Source organism: Manacus candei, unplaced genomic scaffold (assembly GCF_025592945.1).
Source record: "Manacus candei isolate 608988 ecotype Guabito, Panama unplaced genomic scaffold, ASM2559294v1 h1tg000033l, whole genome shotgun sequence".
NCBI classification, from domain to species: Eukaryota; Metazoa; Chordata; class Aves; order Passeriformes; family Pipridae; genus Manacus; species Manacus candei.
This window is the reverse complement of record NW_026138081.1, coordinates 1,278,547-1,295,330: the sequence shown is the minus strand read 5'-3', so window position 1 is coordinate 1,295,330 and position 16,784 is coordinate 1,278,547. Positions and strand designations below refer to the sequence as shown.

The 16,784-nt window shown below is 36.7% G+C and overlaps 1 protein-coding gene across 4 annotated transcripts in view; it reads right to left on the bottom strand.

Annotated features, from left to right (window-relative positions):
* Positions 1–13,570: 13,570 nt before the first annotated feature.
* The window catches only part of CDIN1 (CDAN1 interacting nuclease 1), a 124,726-nt gene continuing 121,512 nt past the window's right edge, over positions 13,571–16,784 (bottom strand). For 3 of the 4 annotated variants that reach the window (XM_051791817.1, XM_051791819.1, XM_051791821.1), the window contains 2 exons: positions 16,284–16,434; positions 13,571–15,430 (listed from right to left, as the gene is read on the bottom strand). In XM_051791817.1, the coding sequence (XP_051647777.1) occupies positions 16,299–16,434 (136 nt within the window). In that variant the 3' untranslated portion in view covers positions 13,571–15,430; positions 16,284–16,298. Of the gene's footprint in view, positions 15,498–16,283; positions 16,435–16,784 lie in introns of all 4 variants that reach the window. The other variant, XM_051791818.1, reaches the window with a different exon arrangement.

The window sequence follows — 16,784 nt, the reverse complement described above, 5'->3', positions numbered from 1 at the left end:
AATATGAAATCTGCAGAAAGAGCATTAAAAAAATATTTAAACTAAGAGATTAATTTCTTACCATATGGAAAACCACAATCAGTGACAAAAGCAACTCAAAATTCAGATGCTGACTACTTCAATACAGATTATAACAACAGTCCTGACTGGCCTTTCAAACACATCAGAAGAGAAAATTCTGTACATAACAGGGAATCTCCATGTGATGTCCAAGATTTATGATGTTAGAAGCTATAGGTTATGTTGTTTCAACAATGGAAGAATTAATGAATGAGACATATTTGCCTGCAGTGATAAACTATTTCATATAGAAACATTAATAAAAATAAAACATTTGGAAATTCTCTAAGAAAAATAACATTTTTGCTCTTTTCTCAAGGAACAAAAGAAGCCAGGAACATGACAGATTTCATCAAGAGAGCTGTTCACAGATTAAAAGTAGGTCTGATTTTTGTTTTGCCGTGCTAGACTTCACTTTTCAAACCACAGAGCAGTGAGGCAAATGTTTTCAAGCTTATAGTGTCATTTTGGTTTTGGTTTTGTTTTTTTTTTATTACACAGTGAATATTGTCTTCCTGCTAATTCTGTTATACCATACAAGACTTGTTAGTGTCCTGGTTGGGTTCTTCTGTTCAGCCTTCTGGTGTACTCAGACAATGCCACATAGGTTCCACTTTATGTGATCTTTATGTCTGTCAAAGCAGAAAGGCTGTAATGAGCTATGGCAATAAACCAGGGCATTGTGGGTGTTCAGCACCACATAGAATTTGCATCTCAGTGTACGGCAGCTAGAAAGGTTGGAAGACTGCAAAGAAATGCACAGAACAGTAGCAGCTGAGGCTCAAGATCCTTTGATTACTACCTGACATGGGCTGCTCTGTAAAAGGGTACTTCTGGCCCCAATAATTGTAATGGAGAGCTACTCAATGCAAAATTCTATTTCTGAGTACCTAAATGCCTTCACTAGCGTGATTTTTGGAGTGCTTGGCACTTCCTAAATGAAAGTTCTGTATGGACTCAGGCTACAGCAAATCACTAGATTATTTACCTCATGGTTCGAACACAAAAATAGCTGACAAAGAATGATAAAGAAATGTTGGGTTTAAGGTTAACATCCCAGAAGGGGGAGAACTTGGATGTGTATAATTGTGTATATTTGGTATCAACTAAAAAGGCACAGCCAGAAGACAGAAGCATAGACACAAAAGTCCATCTTTAGCTGGTGAAAATCTGATACTGGTGTCAAGGGCATTTTTTATCTATTTTTCTCTCATACCTTTTTGATGCTACTTTTGTGCTAAGCACCTTCAGAGGTTTATAAACCAGTTTAGCTGGGCTGTGCCATTGAAGAAGACTACAGAAAGTGAATGTCCTGCTGAGATTTAGAGAGACTCTCTATTGAGTCTTTCCACTTGATTTTTATATTATAAAAAAAAATACACTGGTTACAGAAACATCTATTTGATCAGAAACATTAGGTAGCTCAGCATGTACAAAAGGTTTCTCTATATTGTTAGTGAGATAAGAAGTCAGTCTTATTTGTCTTCTGTTTTACTAGCTTTTATCTTGGGTCTTTGCTATTCTAATCTTAAAGATCAGATCCAAAAGGAACTAATTTAGATGCCTAAACTTGGAACAGCATTCCTGCCGATCCTGATTCCAGCATACCATTTTCCCAGGTGTCTAGGGCAACCCAAGACCTCAGCTTTTGACCACAGAATTCCCCACAGACCTGAAGTTCTCCTGCTGCCCACACCCTGATGCACCTTGGTTGTACCACCATCACCTTGTTACCTTGTTCTGGCTTTTTTCCTGGCTAGGGTCCAGAAGTTAGGGAAACTTCTCTGTGGGGTTTCAATAGCATGTTAATCTAAAAGCAAACCTCCATATGGTGAGCCAATCAATCTCTATTTGAAATGCAGTGATAGAAACTCCTTCCTTTCTAGAACACATATGGGAGTCCTCGCTGCCCCCCTCATATACAATTGCATTTTGGTAAGTGCATTAATATGCATTTGGTTTTCTCCTTTGTATGAAGGATAGATTTAAACTGACTGAAGACACATCCAAGATAGCACTGTGATACTCATTCTTGTTCCCACTTTCTGGCCCATTAAGCTTGAGCTTTTCCTGCATCAGAATGACTGTGACAGATCAGAGTGGAGACTGTTAACTGTGCCCGTAGGTTTGGGCTCCCACTTGTATCTTTCTGATCTGTAACCACTTGCCTTTCCACACAAGTGTATTGAGAGAGGGCTCTGTGTCTTCTGCCTCTTGGAGGAATTCTCTACAGGTATTTTTTGGGAAAGCATTTGTAGGGACTTCCATTTAAGACTTTGGATTGTAAGTAGGTAGAGACATTGCTATGTCCTTAACGAAGGCTCCTGTTTCAGGGGAAAAAGAATTTGCATATAGTTCTCCCCAGTTTGTTTCTGCTGGAGTCAGTGTGTCAACCTTTAGGTGGCTCTTCAGTCTGGAGGTTGTTTCAAACCATCTTCTGAGGTGGTAATTTCTTCAGTGAATGACACAGGGAACTGGAGTCCCTAAATAAAACTCTAAAATGTCTTTCTTTAGAACAGTTAAGTCACACAACACATGGTTGCAGTGCCTGCTTGGTGTTTGTTTCAGCTCAGCAGCAACTCATACTATGGACTTTGTAACTTCACAAAGCTGGAAAAACCTGCTCTACATATCAATACACATCACTGACTGAAGTTTTTCTGTTTGGAACTACTCCAAATGCTCTGCTAACAGTAAACATCCCACTGAGATTCCGTCTTACTATCTACTACATCTCCTGCTAAATAATAGTTTGGATTAAAAAAAAATCAGCTTTATAACAGAAAAAATCAGATATACAACTGAGTTTTTTCTCCTTGATTGAAAGCATCCATGTAAGTGTCTATGTCTATGACAAAAGTAAATAAAAAATATAGCTGCATTTCATTTCAAATTGAAGTCTTATAAAGCCAGATAGGGAGTTTCAAGAGTATTTGGCAATTGACTTAACTTAGATCCCTCTGAAATAATTGGTAAGTGATGCCTAGAAGCAATGAGTTAAGTGGTTGCTGATTGCACTAGCAAAATCCCACTCATGATTTCTTAATTAATTTCTCAGAAGATACGACAACAAGGTATCTCTTGTTGGTTGTAGTATACGGATTGTCAAGTAGTGCTTAGAAACTGCAGTTCTTGTCTTTCTAAATTAAGTGGTCTATATCCTCCCCTGAATGTCAGTGGTAGGGCTAAATTATTTCTAGGAGCTATGTGTAAGACTTTTCAGAGCTGAGATAAGCCTAAAACACTTAAGTTGCTAATTTCTGCTTGTAACAGAACTGAATTTCATGGGGCAATCAAAAATACAAATGTGTGTGCTGACTTATTTGCAAAATCCTCTTCAGATTAAGTATGTAGCAACCTCCCTTTGCCTTTAGTCAGAGTACACAACAAGAACAAAAGCACACTGCAGATATTTTGGTTTGTGAAGCATGAGATTGCCTTGAATGTTCTGTGGGAAACAAAATCAACCAACCAAAAAAACCCAACCTCAAACAAATTTTAAACTACAAAAAAGCAAAACAGCAATATAGAAGCACAGGTATATATGCGACTCAGAAATGGAGGTACCATCCATTGTGTTATTTTCTAGTGCAGTATTTGGTAATAAACTTAATTTCAATGCCTCGGTTTACCTGTGTCAAATGTGCAGTGGGAAAACTAACATCTTGCAAGAATTGTTAGATTAGTTGTCTCAGAATAGTTCACCAATCCTTACATAATACTAGTAGAACATGGGGACTTCTCAGCAAGTGTATCTGGAAGAATCCAAGTCTCTTTTGAGGTCAGAAGCAGGTATATACTCTGAATTTTTAGTTATTGCTGTAACAGGATTATTTTTAGAATTGCACTAGTCTGCTTTTGTGTGCTGTGATCCCTTTATGCCCTGTCACCTGGTGTCTGCCCCAACAAACTTCAAAATTCACATGCTTGCTGGGCTTTTTGTCTAGTCACCTGGTTAGCCAAAGGTACACCAGATCCTTGAAAGAGAAATCTCATCATGCAGTAGATAGGTTTCTGAATTCATTCTGCCTGAACTAATTGTGTGACAAATCTGCTAATTTCACAAGTAGAAAAGTCATCTATAATAGACAGTTCACTATAGGTTCTGACAGACCTCATCTGTCAGATTCTCATCTTCCCATTTTACACTTTATACTGGAAGTCCTCCTGCCACCTTCGGTATGTAATTCCATCATATTCAGACTCTGCTATCGATGAGAGTCTTTTGAATTCGGAGGTGTCATGTGACCAGACTTTCTGATGAAATTACCAGGCCTCCCACTGTGCCTGTTTTGGCCTCCTAGTGTTCCTGGCAATATAAATTTGACATATTTTTTTTTCCTTCCCTCTTACCTTTGCTATAATTGTGAAGAGCATTCACCACCCACAACAAGCAACAGTCAAGCAAAAAAAAATCCAAACCCCAAGTCAAGTACACTTAAAATCCCTCAGTGGCACAACTGATGCTTAGTGCACAGGGGAAGAAAAGCATCACTGCACTGCTATTTCATTATAGCTGTTTTCATCATCAGGTTCAAATCTTTGTCTTAGAATTTATAAGATGGAGGTTAGGTGGGTAGTTCATTGTAAGGAAGAGTGAAACATGGAGAAGGGTTGACAAAGTGCAGTATGAGACAGTTGCATTTCCCTGGCTCAGGTCAGCCACACTTGGTCCATGGAGAAGCAGCTTGTTTCTCTGCATGTTTACAACCACGGAAGAATGGCTGGCCTGTCTCTCGCACACAGCCCAGCATCAGCATTCATTCACTCCTTTGAAAATTGTTCAGCACTTTTGTGATTGGATGAGATTTATGTTTTGAGCTGGTTCAGTGACTGAAGACACATCTTTTAAAACATGAACAAAATAATGTTACAATATGCTGTATATCAACCAGTGAACAATTCTGGAACAAATCAGTTACATCTCTGAAAGCTGTGGTGGTTTTCCTTTTTGTCAGTGAATTCAAGCAGTACTGTATGCTTCCTTTCATTAAATGAACAATGGCACACAACGGTAATTTTTATTAGCTCTAAGATACCTCTTATTTCTTGACAAACCTGTGTACCTTCAGTGTGCTCATCTGTCATACAGTATACTTTGTGCCACTCAGATACATCTAAAACTTGCCAATATTCTTTTTGTATCTATATCATGGTATTTTTGGCAGAGGCAGAGGCCACATACTAAACAGAGAAATATCTGCTCTCTGTTCCTTCTCCAAGCATTGACTTTTACATTGTGTCACCAGAGCTTTAATAATTGTAGATCAGCAAATACAGAAGTATTTTTTAAGTCACCAAAGGAGTGCTGATTTACAGCACAGGAGAGGACCTGGCTTCATAACTTGAGCAGATAAACTGATCTGAAAGTGTTTCTGACAAAGGTAAAGTCATGTGAGTGAATGGAACTTTCCAAAGTGAAAACAATGTGGAAAGATTAAACAAACTAGACAATGAAACAATTATATAAAAATATCTTAATTTTTAGGACATTGGCAAATGAACGCATCTAGCTACGTATACTAGTCTTACAAGCTGCCTCTCAATCTGGACCTGTGGAACTAAGAGAAAGCAAGCACTGCAGCAAGGAGGAGAGAGACAGTGAGAAATCAAGAGTACATCTGCAGATGATCCAAACACATTGTAAAACTGCTTTTAGACCCTAAGACAGTATGGCAAATTTCTTGCTCTGCTAAGGTCAGGACTTATCCCATTGCTAAATCAATTCTGTAGGGCTAGATAATAAAACCCACTAATTTGATTGAAACAGAGTTACAATTTGGTTCTTCTGTCACAGGATTGTCAAGGCTTGTATTGAAACCTGAGATTTCATCCTTATGATAGGTGTTTTCCTTTGTTTTCCTCTGCTCCTGATTCACATTGAATACGCCTCGCCAAAGAATTCAGGAAAACACAGTTTGATATCTTTGAAGGAAATGGAGGCCAAGAAATTAGAAAATGCTTTGCTGTTTAGGTCTTAGTATTTATAAAACCAGGAAACCATCATTTACATGCTTGCCATCCAAGGCCTAAATAGACAGAGGAAGTTCTCACATTGTTAATGGATCAGTGGGAAGCACAATAATGCATTTCACTGGCCAACATATTTAAAGACACAACTTGTGTATATGAGTTTTAATGTCTCACTGTTGTAAACATGCTGGCTACTATGCCTCTAAGAATGCCGTTTTTCTAAATCCTAGACTAGAAACACATGGAAAGGGAATAGGGGAGATTTAGTAAATTGAATCAGGTGAGAGAAACAGTGAAAACTGCATAAAGGAAAGAATAGAAAACTCAATTAGTGAAACTGGAAACAACCAAAAAAAAGTGTTTCACAGGAACAACTAGCAGAGTATGCTAGGAGGACAAAGTGGTTTTTGATTAAGGATAAATACTTTTTCTGAATGCAATGTAGCAGAAGAAACTTTCTCTGGGTTACAGGACTCCTGTGTACTGACCCAGCAGGGTGATGCGTCTTGAGAGTGTCTTCCAAACCAGGACTGGCCAAAGCACAGCTGTCATCTAAGTCTCTGGTGACAATTCTCCCTCTGTTGTCCATCAAGTACTGAAGGTTGCCTCTTTTCAGAAGCAGCCACTAAGTGACAAGAACAACTTTGGCCAGGCTTAGCACATGGAGCAAGCAGAGCTTTGTGTTAGGTACTCAATTCTGAAAGAAGAAACAGACAAAAACAAGCAGTGTAGGAGGGAAGAACATAGAAAAGATAACAAGAAGGATAGTATAGCACAATTTTTAAAGGAAAACAGAATTAGAACCAAAGTGTTATTAACACATTAAAAGAAAGTGAAAAAAACCCCTATAGGGTGAGTGTGAAGCAGTTTCATTAGTGAAAGAACACTGAGAAATGTAAAGCTATTCTGAACTCACTGTTTAAGCACAAGAGCATATTTTTCTACTTGTTGCTCTCTGTACTGGCACTTGCCATCCTTGTGCCATAGCATGTACAGCTGCAAAATGGACATTGTATCATTATTTGCAAAGCTACTATAACTTTTAAAGGGTTGTCCCAGAAAGTAGGGATGAGACTTTATCACCTATCCTATTTTGGAAAATTCAGCTTGTTAACATGACAAGACTTCAGCAGAAGATCAGTAAGGCTGAATAAAATACAGTCCTTGTGGAAGAATAACAGCATAAATGCTCAGCCATCAGCATAATGCTGCTGAACACAGATGCCAGTAGATCACTGTCTCTGATCTGGCCTAGTGTTGCAGCGATGTTGACTGGATAAGAAACCAGCAGCAGACTCACAGCCCCTAGCACATCTGGGACAGAGATGGGGAAGTATGAGAAAAGAATTCAAGTTTTGAGTTTGCTTCTGAGCCCTTATGGCAGAGCTCTGACAAACTGACCACTTTGTGTAAGTAAGTTCTTTTGCCTGAGTAACTGAAGAATGAAGGAGAAAGGTCTGTAGCTTTTAAAAGGGAAATAAGGAGATGGCAAATTACACGTTGTAACAAGTGATAACATATTTCCCCCCTAAACAGACTCTTCAATGGTACTTTTCCACCTAACAAGTATCTCATCTATGTAGTAATTAAAATTCCCCATGGTTACCCAAATGTTAGATACTTAATATTCTTCTTTGTCTCTAGTTAGTGCTAGCTCTGGTCAAGGACCATAAAACAGTTGTGCAAAGCATTAATGGGTAGGATTGTTTCAAGTAAAGTACAGCACGGATTAAGCAAATGGAAGACAAAGATAAATCTATGACACTTATTATCTTGCATTGTTATGACACATCTTGTCATGCCAGAAAATGTTGCTGAGCTTTACGGAGCTGTGGCTTGCTGGAGCACAAACAACTCTTACCCTCTTTGACTGCCTCCAGCAAACCTTACATAAAAACTGGGATGAAAGGAAAGCACAGGAAAGCTTCTGTCAACTGGAGCCTCAAACTTACTATAGCTGAGTAACTGGGCTAGTAGTGATAGAATCATTAAGATGATCAGGTCAACTGTGAGAATTGAGAATTTGGACCTTCATGGCAGATGTACATCTAACCAAAAGTAGTTGTTGCTGCTGCATGTTCCATTTAGCAGATTCCTCCCTACTATTTATTTTGTTTAAGTAAATGTTTATTTCACAAACTGAGCAGTAAGCCACCTGTCTTCTGAAGACTGGTGTTAGCAGTTTTATGAGCATATCCTATGCTGAGTATATCCCATTAGTCTATATTTTACTAGTGACAGATAACCATCAAACTCTGTATTAGACTTGAAACACTGCATTTTTTAACTTGTTGACTTCAGATTACATGTTCAAAACTTTGTGAATCACACCAAGTATTTACTTCCAAAGCATGAGACTAGAATTCATCTAAACAGATCACAGAAGCAGTTTGAAGTCAGCAAGTTAAAATTAAAAATACACTAGAAGGTAGTATGTGCAAGAAGAAAAAGAGTAGCAGGAAGAAAAAATGATGAATTTCTGATGAATCTGGATGTAGGCAGTATAAAGGGCCCCAGTCTAAATAGACGCCACCAACTTGTCATTGAAGGAATGTACTTGCAGAGATACTGGCTTTATGAAATACAAGACACACATGTAAAGTAACAAATATAAAAACTTTATATGAAAAAACTTTGGAAGAATTTGTGGTGTTTCGTTGAGCAAACAATATTCAAATATGGAAAAGGTCAGAAAAAGAAAGCAGACACCAGATTTATTCTCCATATGCATTTATAACTGGATGAAATGTAACAGGCTTATTACAGCAAAAAAAGATCTAGGTAAGACATTGGAAAGTCTTTCTAACTAAATAAAGATGGCTAGAAGGGTGGATTTCCATAATCTTCCTAAGAATCTCCAACATTGGAGTTTTTTAAGAATAAATTAGACAGACATTTAATCTGATCTGTATAGACAGCCACACTTCAGAGGAAGGATGAAACTTTGTGTCTCGAGACCCAATTGTGCCTTGGCTTTTTTTTCATGATGAGTAGCCAGACTATTTTTTCCTAAATGTATTTCATCATTTGTACGTAATGCAGTGCCAAACACATTAAAATAAGGCTGCTTAAAGTGCGTATGAAAATAAACTGATCAAACTAATTTTTGTGTTTTTCCACTCATTATGGAGCTATCATGCTGAGGCAAATTACAAAATGGAGTGTGGCATGAATGCAAGTATGGAAAAGTAAAACAAAAATTAAAAGTAAAAAAGTTAATCCAACACATCCATTTGTAATGGAAAATGTTTTCTGGTAATAAAACTTGCATTTTCACAGTACTCTTCTACTGGGAATTTCAAAGACCTTTCAGAAATTTTCTTAGCACCCCTGAGGCACTCTGGGAGGCAAGACCACAACTGTGCAGCTTCATATTGGAGACAGAAGCCCCAAAATGCCCAGGTCAAGTTCTAAAAGCTGCTGGCTCTCAGCAGGGTCTGGCCTGGCCTCCTCCAGCTGCAGCTCATCCCCTCTCCTTTGTCATGCTCTTTCAGCGTCACTGTCACTTGTCAACTTGCAGAAATGTCTCGTTGCTCTCATCAACACTTAAACATGGAAAATCATCCTCTATGACAGGAATAAGTGTTGAGCTACTTCCCTTTCCTGAAGACCTCCACCAATACATCTATATACAGCAAACATGTAAACAGGGACTTCTATAAAAGAAAGGGTAGTTGGTATTTATTAATAGTAAAAATAATTATTTGCTTATATTTGGTATATTTATGTATAAATGTACAAGTTAATATATAAATATACATGAATTCATATAAACAAAGATGTAAAAAGAAAACAATTGTAATTATTTCTTAGATCTGGTTTCCTGTCTTCTCTCCTTAGGACAAAGGCCCAGGTAGATTTCATATGTTTGTACAGCACATTGAACTAAAGAGGCATTGCTCTTGGTAAGCATCTCTCATTGACATGATAAAATGAGTAATATATTACACAGTTGTGTCTTAATGATACAGTCACGTACTTTGAAAAACTGAATGTGCATAAAGTTTATAACCTTGACTTGGTGGTTGTTTAGGTATTCACAAAAATAATTATTTAATATTGTTATTGTTTGACCAGTTTATGTGTCTGTCTTATGTTAACAGTGAATACTTGGGCCATGCAAATAGTAGTTGCTATATAAATGAATACTTCTCCATGTTTGTATTATTTTCATTTGGCAAGTTCTCAGAGGTAAATAAATTACAGTAATTCTATCTGTTTACAGACACTTAGTTGGACATCAAGATATATCTGTTAAATGTCTATTAAAAAAAAAAGTACTTGTCTGGTATCAGGTGGATTCAATTTCTAAGAAAACTTAACTTTGCACTAATATGCCTTTTACCACCCTAATATCACACTTGGTGTATCACTATTAAAAGCAACAGCAAAAAGTATTTTCACAATATAGGAGGAAAAAACCTCCCAACTCCCTAATAATGACAATAACCTCAGCCAAGGATATTTCTCTCTTTCTCTAAAATTAATAACTAGCTGGGGTTAATGTCCACTGGCTTCACCTTAGGCCCTCAATTAATCCCTGAACCTCAATTGTTATTACCTAATTGACTTAGTTTCATTTCATTTTAACATTTCAAAGTGATCTTCCTAAAATCACCCTGACAGAGTAACGTGGTCTCTGTAGATATGCACTGACATGGTTTCAATACTGTTACTTTGTCTCCATACACTTGCATTGACATTTCATTTTGTGTTGACACTGCAGTGCCACATCTATGGATCTGTGTAGATGACATGCAATTGTTCAGATTGAGTGAAAGCCTGGCCAGCAGCGAGGGCAGGCCAACATCTTACACAGGGACATGATGCCATATGAGAGCTACTAAGCAGAATTGCTGTTATCATTGTGAATGTTTGTTATCATTGCAAATATGATTTGTATCTTTGTAAACAGAAGAATTATCAAATTTCACTTGAAATCTTGCTGGTTTTCTTAAACAAACAAACAAACAAACAAACAATTTTGATTTAGGTCAGCTTAAAAACCTAGCCTGAAAAATGTACCAGGTAACGTATTTAAAAGGAGCTTTTTTGATATTACCATTTAATGATTATATGAGGATGCAAAAAAGTTATACAAATTTTGTGTGTTCCAATCTCATAATAGCAACACAAATAGCTGAATACTGTAAGACGCAACATGAAATCAAGAAATCTTTGTAAAAATAGGGCATCAAAATATAGTCCTTTTATTATCTAGAGAAGTTTTTGAAAAGTCTTTTGAAGCTCTTTGATCCAGCTCTGAAATAATTTTGGTAGATTACTATTGTATGAAACCCATAATTTATAGTAGCTGACCTAAGCTGCTCTTTGTATAACAGCCATATATGAAACAATAGCAGGAAAGTGAAAAATACAAGGGGAACTAAAACTGCTCTGTTTATTATTTAGCTCATAATTACATCTTCCTTATTTAATCTTTTGAATCCTGGCATGTTTTTAATAATACAGGTTCAGTTAATATTTACTATACACAAGAGAGTCAGTTTTGAGTAACACATTTAGACTATCCAAACTTTGTCTAACTTGTGACCTTTCCCTAACCTAAGCGAGGTCTATTTTATACAGATTGTACTAGATAGACGGTTTCTCTATAAATGGTGAAGTTGCTGCCAAGTTCCCATTGTTAGCTAGTTCATTTTTCGACAGGCACACTTTAGGTTCCTATCACACCACTGTAAAGAGCGAGCCCTTGAGGTTTCTTCTTTTGTCAACGTAATAAAAAGGTTATTTCTGAATAACCTGCAAATCCAAAACAAATGGCCCTTTGTGACTTAGCATAATAGGATAGGAGGAATTTTTTTTGTTGTTTTTGCAGGCAGCCTCCTATTTTATTCCATAATATCATATCAATACTTAAGCAGCATTCGTCTTAATGTAATTAATCTCATCCTCAAAATAAGAAATGCATGTTTCTAACAACTGTTCCCTTTGCTCAGTATTAAAAAAGCTCCTTTTAAATACATTACCTGGTACATTTTTCAGGCTAGGTTTTTAAGCTGACCTAAATCAAAATATTTTGTTTGTTTGTTTGCTTAAGAAAACCAGCAAGATTTCAAGTGAAATTTGATAATTCTTCTGTTTACAAAGATACAACTAACTAACTGCAGAAGATCCCTTCAGAAGAAGCTTTCTAAATAGTAAGACTACATCAGATGAAGCACCAGCAAGAATCGAGTTCAATTCTGTGTATGTTTTGTTGACCTTTGAAGAGTTGTTATCAACTGTTAAATAACAACCACCTTTATGATGTACAAACTTTTACCAGATCAACTGTGATGTGAAAATGGGGAGATAGACACCTTTTCCGTTCTGAGCCAAGTAGATTTTGGCACAGGAGGAAAGCTAAACCTTTCACTTCAACAAATCTCCTTGAAGTACTGCACATACAAGGCATGAACTTGCAGAAAGGAAGTGTCCTTAATAAAAGGGACCGCTGTGATAGCTAAATTCCTAATATTGCACATGCCTACTTTCCAGTAGCACAGATGCACTCCTAACTTAGTCCTTCGTGCAACTGTACTCTCAGTAGAGGGTGAGTGATTATTCTGCACTAGTTTGCTTAGTGAACAGTCCTAGCCTGCAGAAATAACCTATGTTTCAAACCAAGAGAATGAAGAAGAGCATCATAATACTTCCACAATACAAAGCCATGTGGTAATGTGAGGGCAGTCTCCTTGCCATTTAAGGTTGCTATTTAAATGAGAGTAAGAGCAAAATTGCTTGAGACGGTTGGTCAGTCCAAAGGCATACAGAACTGGAAACAGCACTCTTCAGATGTAGTAATAGCAGGCGGTGGAAAACACAGGACAGAATTTTCAAATGGGACACGTGAGCAAATAGGATACTGAATAAATAAATGGGAAATGGTTGAACTAAGATGGAAAATTAAAAGGGGAGGATTTAAAGGCAAATTGAAAGAGGCATGAACAGTCTTCTGTAGTAGTCTAGATGGTGGAGAAATCCAAAAGCAAATACCAGAAAAGTATGACTTTTTTGAAAGAGCCAATATAACAAAACAGGAAGAACATTATTCATGAACTACCAGTACTATTAATGTAATGAAGTAATTTGGTCCCTTTTCTTCAGCTTTAGATCATAAGTTTTATTCTGCTCTGAGCTGTCTTTAGGGAAAGATCATTAAACTGATAGTAATAATATGTCTCCAGAATATAGAAATGGTAAAAACCCCAAACCACTTTCTTCTTATACTAGAGTGTGTGACCCACTCTTGTGCTGTTACTCCTGTATAAGGAAGTTTTACTTCCCTGTTTGACACAATTTCATCAATTCCTAAAGTTCAGAACAGAGCTTAATACAGTGCCTGTAAGAGCAGATGCTTGGCAAGTCTGCGTATGCCAGTGAGAATATCATTCAATTTTATGCACACTTCTGTTTTCTAGCTTGGCATAATTCATTAGCACACTCTACAAAATACCCCATAAAACTGAATTTGGCTTTAATGTTAAGGTTCTAATGACTACAGCATTGTTTAAGAAAACAAACCCAACAAAAATTCACAAAGAACAGTCTCTCCTCTTTAATATTAAAGTTGATGTTTACACCTGAGAAACAGAGAAAATATCCAAAGGATTATACAGTACACATGTAGGAATAACAAAATAGTCCTAATTTTTTTTAATGTTTTTGTCTTCATCATTTAAATAATGACACAGGATAGTTTTTGTGGTGGCAAAGCTTTTTTGATAGCATGTAATGGAATTTGTACAATACGTACACTTTTGTGGCTTATTTCATCCTCATTCTAATAAAAAGATTCCTAAAGTGGGCAATATATGAAGGTAAGGTTAAAGTTTTGATTAAAGACAGCTGTACTGCTTTCCAACCTGTTATGTCACAGCATTAAGTAGAGGAATAAATAAACAAATATAAGCCTAACCTGATTTATCTGTGTGTCTCCACATAAATTTGTTTAACATAAGAACAAATAAAGCAAAGCTTTGATGGAGGTTGAGTAGAATTTTCAACATCTGTGCAGATAAATTTAATTTATTCAAAAAGAAAACGCAGCATTAGTGCATCATGTAAAAGCTGATTTAAATTATTTCATACAACAGAAAGCATATGCAGTAGCTAAAACAAATTCAGTTTGCCTTTAAAACGTATTTCACTCAGACAACCATTACTTCTGAATTTTCTAGTATGATAATGTTCTGTTATTTCTTCTTTTTTATTCTCTTCCTAATTCTACATATTCCACCAACCAAACCCACAGTTAGAAGTCCCAGGGGCAGTAACACCCTAAATGCAGCTTCTGTGTATCTTTATGGGAAGATCCTTAAAGCTGGTCAGGTAAAATAAGATCAGCACAATACCTTAAACATTTGAACATAAATGAATTACAGGTGTTTGAATATTTTTTTTAAAATAAATCTTTTCACTGTAACACATTCAAACCCAGGAAAATATCTCTATATAACAATAACTCACTGTAATGGAGGTATACTAGCTTATCTCTGCAGCAAGGGACAGAGAACAGGAAGACCAAAGAGTTTTTTCCTGAAAATGAAAGATTAGTCAAAATGATAAATTCCTGTCTGAAACTTATCAGGAAGTGTTAAGGTGAGAATTAAAAATTAAAAATCAAAACACTGTGTATGTACCTGAAAATCATAGCTGACAAATTTCTGAACAAGATTAATGTTTTTTTAACTCAAGTCAAGACTGTAAAAAGTCTGCACATGATTTCTGAAATCATACAGGCACACAAAGTATCACTTCAACTAAAAAATGGTGATGTATATGCATTGTAACGTTTTAAAGACCCTTTCCTTCTGGGAAAGGTTATCAGTTTGTGCTTTAGGGAGACTGTTCTCTCACCTTTAATTCTACAACAGAATCCATACCTCTGCTTCTCTGAAAATCTGAACATGATGAGCATACAGGCAAAACTCTCACTGACTTTTCAAAATACATTGTCTGTTCCTGAATACCAGTCAGCAAAGACAAGAGTATTGAAGTCTGTCAAGCCCAATAAGCTGCTGTCACTAAAAAGCATCTAACTGAGAGCACAAACCTGAGTGGTGATGTGGAGGAAACAGAAGAGACTGAACTCAAAACTTCAAGAAGGGCTAACACCCACCTCAATGTACTTCTGATCTTGGTGGTTACAACAAGAAAAAAAGCAAGACTCTTACAAGAAAACAAGTACACAGGAAACTTCTGTCCATTTGTGTATTTTATTTGTCTTGTGGAACTGATCCAGCATGAAGCATTGTTTCATGTTGGTTTTTTTTTTAAATTCTTCTTCTTGAACACCAGGATGGTAAACTTTTTCAGAAATAACCCACATGGAGAACTCCTGCATGTTGTTCTTTCAGACTTCAGAATGCCAGAAAATTGCATGCTACAATACCTGCAGGGGTCAAGAAAGATTTCTTCCTTAAAGTCAGTTAACAGAAAAATTCCTAGGTAGAGATTCCCTAGGGGTGGGGGAGAGGAAAAGACAAAACACAAGTTATTTCTTAATCATTAAAATATTAAAATACTTGTTAAAACCCCCAAAAAACTAACCCCAAACTTTGCAGGCTTATATACATAAAATAAAATCTGTGCTCTTCACTTTCACCCCCCATAAAAATCCCCTAACTTAGATTATTTTCTAATTGTTCACTTGGTATTCCATTGTTCATTTTAACAATGAGATAGTGATGAAACACATATACCAATTATTCTCTCAAAATCTGGCTATTTACTGTAACAGCCATGATCCTGTCTTACCACTTGGACTTTACGAGCTCTGCATTATATTGTTTTAAGCCCCAAAACAACAGTCTTTACCAGATTTCCCCGTCACCATAGGTGTCTGAGTCACATCACTAGCACTGAATAAACTTGTGAGTGAAACCATAAAAAGCACTTAATTTTGAAGATGACTCTGTAACGGGGATAGGAACCAAAAGCTCCACCTTTCAGACTAAGCATTTTTGTCTTTGTTTCGAATGCTAGAAGAAACCACACGGAAGGAAGAAAGATTAGAGTATTTAGAAACTAGCTGTTTGACAGAGGCAGAACTGCTGATAGTGAGTGGGTTGTGTCTGTCTTTTTTGGCTGATCGCAACAGAGGTCTGAAGCAAAACAGAAACTCTTGATAAGTTTGCATAAAGCGGCAGTAGCATAAGGGCGGGCAGCAGGAGTTCAGCTGAAGTTCAGGGCAGATGCTGCCATTAGTTTACACTGCAGGAAAGTAAAATTGCTTCTGGATTTACCTCTTCCTTCCAACATCAGTGTTGAGCCATGCTGTGTCGCAGAGTCACAATGTCAGTAGGAAAGCAGTCTTTTAGCAGGATACCACGCTCACGATGGCAGTCCAGCTCTTCAATAAATCCATACCAGTAGATGACTAATCCAGGGCCAAATCTATCAAGCAAAAAAGAAAAATGAACTTATGTGATTGTGTTAGGGGAACTTTAATTTCCCACCTCTGTGATTCCAATACAAGTAAATCTGTTAATTTCACTGCAAAATTGGAGAGAGTATTTGACCTCCATTTAATTTTCAAATTTCCGCTGATGTTCAATTGATAGATGTCAATAATACCTGATTCCATGAATAAAAATGCTATTTAGAGACTCGAACAATCCACATTAGTCTTTTTTCTCCTTTGAACACTCTGCACATATCAGTAAAAAAATAGTTATGTATTAAATAATATTCAATAACTTTGATATATATATGGAAATGTTTCTTCCCATGCACTCGGCTTTTTT